Raw genomic sequence first — 6437 nt, forward strand, 5'->3', positions numbered from 1 at the left:
ACAAAAAAAAAAAAAAAAAAAAAAAAAACTTTAGGTTGCCTGAGAGATTCAAACTCTCAGGGGAAACGCCTTGTACAAAGCTGACACACGCTTTAACCACTCCAATAATGCAACTTTTTTATTTTTGGCACGAATCTCGAAGAGGCACTAAGGACAACAAACGTAGATGAATAATGAGGAATCAATTAGAACTTCAAGGCCTACACGGTAGCCATGAGCGCCGTAAATGGTAAGCCCGAACTTGCTATAGACCAAAGGAAAGTCGTGGAAATCTAGTATTAGAAGGAAGCGATGAGAGCCTACAAGTAGGTTGGTTACTAAGTATATTTTTATGCTTACCACTTTCTCCTTTTCTAGTTCAGGTACTATTCAAGGTGGGGAGATGCACGAGAGCTTTACTATCACAGAGGGGTGTCGACCCGGAGCATATGTTAGTTGTATTCGACTTGCGACATCAATTAGTTGTATAATTTCTGGGGTTCACTTTTAATTGTTTTGCATCCCATGTCCTTTTTTTTTTTGCTTATGTAAATAACTTTGAATTTGTGTCGTAAGTGTTGTATGTCTTTTAAACTGAGCAAAATTTATTTCTTCATCGCAGTCGATTTGTCGAAACCTCTAAAATAACCGATGAATACTTAAAATTCGGTCATGACAGATCCAACCACGATTGGAGTTGGGAATGAAGCATTTATTATAATAAGGGTGTGAATTCTTCTATGAGATTGTGAGGTAACAGGCGAAAGCGGACAATATCTTTTGTTGTAAATTGTCATAAGTTTTGATTTGATTTGGTTAGGTTATTTGGATTAGATTTGATTGGATTATTTGAATTAGATTTGACTGGTTATTTGGATTAGATTTGATTGGTTATTTGGATTAGATTTGATTTGGTTATTTGAATTAGAGTTAGTCTTGGTTGGAGATTTGATTCTATAATGCTATATAACGAGAGAGTTCTCCCTCCATTCAGAATATCCATTCCTAACAAGTGGTATCGGGTGGGAGAGTTTTGTGTGTCACATTGTATTTGTTGAGTGACACATTGGTGAGAGTCTTTGTAGTGTGACAGTGAGGTATTCACTTGTAACACTTGGTTTATTAGTGATTGGTTGCTACCCATGGATGTAGGAAGACTTCTTCTCTCCGAACCACGTAAATATCTTGGTGTCTCTTTGTGTGATTCTGTTCATTGGTGTTGTGAGTACATTCGTTCCGCTTTCGGCGCATAACAAGTGGTATCAGAGCCTGATTGTGGTATTTGAGGTATTGTGAAAGTTTTTGCCTCATCGACCACTAGACGTGCTCACAATTGTGCTTATGGCAGAATCATCTTGAATTAAATCATAGCGTGGATCAAGATTGTGTCGTTCTAATCTCGAAGTAGAGAAATTTAATGGAACGAATAATTTTGGTGTTTGGCGAGGCGAAGTTAGCGATTTGCTGGTCATGCAAGATCTTGATGCTACTCTCCAAGAGGTGATGCTTGAAGACATGACAGAAGCAGAATGGACGAAATTAAATTGGCAAGCTAGCGGAATTATTCGATCCTGTCTTGGCAAAGATCAGAAATATCCATTTATGAAGGTGACCATGGCGAAAGAACTATGGGACAAGCTTGAGGCAAAATATATGCAGAAGAGTGTGGAAAATAAACTGTATTTGAAGAAGAAACTCTTCCGTTTTTACTACAAGGAAGGTATCTCAATGGCTGATCATTTGGATGATTTTAACAAAATCATCACTGATTTGATCAATCTTGATGACGAAGACAAGGCGTTGTTGTTATTGAATTCCTTGCCGGAGTCCTACAAGTTTTTAGTAACCACTCTACTGCATGGAGCCTATGATATTAATTTTGAAGATGTTTCAAATGCCTTGATGAATAATGAGGTGCAAAAGAAGGAAAAGGGGACATATCAAGACTCTAGCTCAAATGTTCTCACTGCTCGTGAAAGGACTTCTACTTGGAAAAGGAGTGAATGTGGAGAGTCCCGATCAAAGTCGAGAGGTAAATATGGTAATTGGATAAAACTTGATAAAAATGAGTGTGCATATGGTCGACAGAAAGGTCATTGGAAGAAAGATTGCCTGATCTTAAAAGAGAAGAGGTCGAAGTCCAATGTGGTTAGAGATGACGACACTGATACAGATAATGTCTTAACGATCTCCTCATCAGTCAGCCAAACCCGTGAATGGATTCTTGATTCTGGGTGCTCCTATCATATGTGTTACAACAGAGAGATGTTTTTGGACTTCAAAGAGTTCAATGGTGGAGTTGTCTATATGGGCAATGATAGTACTTGCAAGATGACGGGAATCAGCTCAGTACAAATCAAGATGTTTGACGGGGTTATACGAAAACTCAATGATGTGAGGTATGTCCCTGACTTGAAGAAAAATTTGATTTCCCTTGGCATTTTGGATGCGAGTGGTTATCGCATCATTTTTGAAGGAGTGAATTTGAAAGTAGCTCGTGGAGCTTTGGTGGCAATTAAAGGAACTAGAAGAGGTAGTATATACTACCTCAACGAAACCACAATAATTGGGCATGCTGCTGTGGCAAGTTCGAAAGACAGGAAATATTGAAATTATGGCACATGAGACTTGGGCATGCTAGTGAGAAGGCGCTTCAGACATTGGTGAACCAAGGAGTCCTTAAGGGTGCCACAACAGGTAAAATTGATTTTTGTGAACATTGTATATTTGGTAAACAAAAAAATGTGAAGTTTGGTATAGCTATACACCAAACAAAGAGAATTTTGGATTATGTTCACACTAATGTATGGGTCCCACGAAGAATGTCTCATTGGGAGGAAAGAGGTGGTTTGTCACCTTTATTGATGACTACTCGAAGAGAGTTTGGATGTATCACATGAGGCACAAAAACGAGGTTCTCCAAATCTTCCAAGAGTGGAAGAAAATGGTAGAGAATCAAACAGACAGGAAAATCAAAAAGCTGAGATCAGACAACGGTGGAGAATATACTTATGATCCATTCCTTAAAGTATGTCGAGATGAAGGGATCGTTCGACACTTCACTGTTCTTGGTAAGCCACAACAAAATGGAGTTACTGAGAGAATTAGAGAATCAAACAGACAGGAAAATCAAAAAGCTGAGATCAGACAACGGTGGAGAATATACTTATGATCCATTCCTTAAAGTATGTCGAGATGAAGGGATCGTTCGACACTTCACTGTTCTTGGTAAGCCACAACAAAATGGAGTTACTGAGAGAATGAACCAGACATTAATAGAGAAGGTTCGATGCATATTGTCTCAAGCAGGATTGAGTAAGGCTTTTTGGGCGAGGCTCTCAGTTATGCAGTTTACTTGGTGAATCGTTTACCTGTTTCTGGAAATAGTGGGAAAACTCCGCTTGAGGTATGGCCAGATACTCCTGTTAGTGATTATGATAAATTGCATGTGTTTGGGTGTCCTACTTATTATCATGCGACGAACTCAAAGCTTGATCCTATAGCTAAAAAAAGTCAAGTTTATGGGCTTTAACAAAGGCATGAAAAGCTATAGGCTATGGTGTCCAGAAACAAGTAAGATTGTTAATAGTCGAGATGTGACATTCGATGAGTCTGGAATGTTTTTGCAGAAAATTGAAAATAATGACGAGGCATTGAAGCAGGTGGAGAAGGCGGTGTTCTCTCCTGATATAGTTGCTCCTACTGAAGAACTTATTGATCAGGTAGATACTACTGAAGAACCTATTAATCAGGTAGATATTAAGTCTGATATATTAGAACAGGAGGAGCAAAGCCTTGTAAATGAAAAAGTGGACGAGCCTGAGTCTATCGCCAAGAATAGACCACGAAGGGTAATTCGAAAACCTATAAGGTTTGATGATACAATAGTATATGCTTTCTCTATGCTCGATGGAGTTCCCAACATACGTATTGATGTTTGAGGTGGTAGCAACCAACCCAGTTATCAACTTTGGAGATCTTATGACAACGTGGAGATTGTTGTAAATTGTTATAAGTTTTGATTTGATTTGGTTAGGTTATTTGGATTAGATTTGATTGGATTATTTGAATTAGATTTGATTTGTTATTTGGATTAGATTTGATTTGGTTATTTGAATTAGATTTAGTCTTGGTTGGAGATTTATTTCTATAATGCTATATAACGAGAGAGTTCTCCCTCCATTCTGAATATCCATTCCTAACAAGTGGTATCGGGATTTGGGAGAGTTTTGTGTGTCACATTGTATTTGTTGAGTGACACATTGGTGAGAGTCTTTGTAGTGTGACAGTGAGGTATTCACTTGTAACACTTGGTTTATTAGTGATTGGTTCCTACCCGTGGATGTAGGGGAACTTCTTCTCTCCGACCCACGTAAATATCTTGGTGTCTCTTTATGTGGTTCTGTTCATTGGTGTTGTGAGTACATTCGTTCCGCTTCTGGCGCATAACATCTTTTAGCGGCAGCCTTTGGCTAGTACAAAAAAAATGAACTGATCGACGCCTAAGAGATTCAAGCTCTTGCGGTGAAACCCTATGTACATAGCAGTCACACGCCTAAACCACTCGGTCAAAGCGATTTTTTTTTTAGGAATGAATCTCGAAGAGACCTTCGGGAAAGCTAAGGTAGATGATTAATGAGGAATTAATTAGAACTTCAAGACTTACACGGTAGCTTAGAGTGCAGTAAAGGGTAAGCTCGAACTTCCTATGGACCAAAGGAAAGTCTTGGAAACCTAGTATTACTAAGTATATTTTTATACATACCCCTCTCTACCTTTTCTAGTTCAAGTATTTTTCAAGGTGGAGAGACGCTCGAGAGCTCTACTATCACAGAAGAGTGTCGACCCGAGGTGTATTGTAGTTGTATTCGACTTAGGACATCAATTAGTAGTATATTTAATTTTTGGGGTTCATTTTGAATTGTTTTGTATCCCATGCAATTTTTTTCTTTTGTAAATAACTTTGAATTTCTAACATAGGTTTTGTATCGCTTTTAAAGCAAAATTTATTTTTATTCCTAGTTCAATTTGTCGAAACATCTAAAATTTGGTCATGACATATCCAACATCGGCTAGAGAGCGGAATGAAGCATTCCTTCTAATAAGGGTGTGAATACCTCTATGAGATCGTGAGGTAACGAGACAAAGCTGACCTTTGGCTAGTACAAAAAAAAAGCTTTTCGTCACCTAAGAGATTTGAACTCTTGCGAGGAAACCCCATGTACTTAGCAGGCACACACCTTAACCACTCGGCCAAAGCAACTTTTTTTATTTTTGGCACGAATCTTGAAGAGGCACTAGAGACAACAAAGGTAGATGATTGATGAGGAATCAATTAGAACTTTGTGACCTACATGGTAGCTTAGAGCGCTATAAAGGTTAAGCCCGAACTTCTTATAGACAAAAGAAAAGTAGTGGAAACCTAGTATTAGAAGGAAGCGATGAAAGCCTACAAGTTGGTTGGTTACTAACTATATTTTTATACATACCCCTTTCTTCTTCTCTAGTTTAGTTACTTTTCAAGGTGGGGAGATGCTCGAGAGCTCTACTATCACACAAGGGTTCGACCCGAAGTGTATTGTAGTTGTATTCGACCTGGGACATCAATTAGTTGTAAAACTTTTGGGGTTCATTTTGAATTTGTTCTGTATCCCATGCCATGTTTATCTTCCGTAAATAACTTTGAATTTCTAACATAGGTGTTGTATATCTACACGGTGGAAAATTTATTTTTTTGTTGAAGTTCAATTTGTCGAATTCTCTAAAATTTGGTCATGACAGATAGAATAGGTTGGAGAGAAGAATGAAGCATTTCTTATAATAACGGTGCAAATACCTCTATGAGATCGTGAGATAACGGCCAAAGCGGACAATAACATTAGGAGGCTAGTACAAAAAAAAAAAAAAGAACTTTACATCGCTTGAGACATTCAAACTCTCACAGTTAACCCCATGTACTTTGCTGGCACACGCTTTAACCACTCGACCAAAGCGACTTTTTTATTTTTGGCACGAATCTCGAAGAGGCACTAGGGGCAACAAAGGTAGATGATTAATGAGGAATCAATTAGAACTTGAAGGTCTACACAATAGCTTTGAGTGCCATAAATGGTGAGCCCGAACTTGCTATAGACCAAAGAAAAGTCGTGGAAATCTAGTATTAGATGGTAGCAATGAGAGCCTACAAGTAGGTTGGTTACTAAGTATATTTTCATGCTTACCACTTTCTCCTTTTCTAGTTTAGGTATTGTTCAAGGTAGGGAGATGCTTGGAAGCTTTATTATCAAAGAGGGGTGTAGACCCGGAGTGTATGTTAGCTGTATTCGACATGGGACATCAATTACTTGTTTAATTTTTGGGGTTCATTATGAATTCTTATGTATCTCGTGGCCTTTTTTGCGTTTGTAAATAACATTGGAATTCTGACACACGTGTTGTATGTCTTTTAAACTGTGAAA

General features: G+C 38.2%; 1 protein-coding gene and 1 non-coding gene across 2 annotated transcripts in view; one reads left to right on the forward strand and one right to left on the reverse strand.

The window, feature by feature from the left end:
* The window catches only part of LOC111437896, a 75405-nt gene extending 72816 nt beyond the window's left edge, over positions 1–2589 (forward strand). The window contains exons 3-5 of the mRNA XM_023075966.1: positions 358–430; positions 1132–1266; positions 1351–2589. Of these exons, the coding sequence (XP_022931734.1) occupies positions 358–430; positions 1132–1266; positions 1351–2589 (1447 nt within the window). The remainder of the gene's footprint in view (positions 1–357; positions 431–1131; positions 1267–1350) is intronic.
* Positions 2590–5160: 2571 nt separating this feature from the next.
* Positions 5161–5242, reverse strand: TRNAS-GCU. The gene has a single exon. It is a non-coding gene; the product is annotated as a tRNA-Ser (tRNA).
* Between the last annotated feature and the right edge of the window lie 1195 nt (positions 5243–6437).

This window comes from Cucurbita moschata, unplaced genomic scaffold, assembly GCF_002738365.1.
Source record: "Cucurbita moschata cultivar Rifu unplaced genomic scaffold, Cmos_1.0 Cmo_Scf00068, whole genome shotgun sequence".
Taxonomy (NCBI): domain Eukaryota; kingdom Viridiplantae; phylum Streptophyta; class Magnoliopsida; order Cucurbitales; family Cucurbitaceae; genus Cucurbita; species Cucurbita moschata.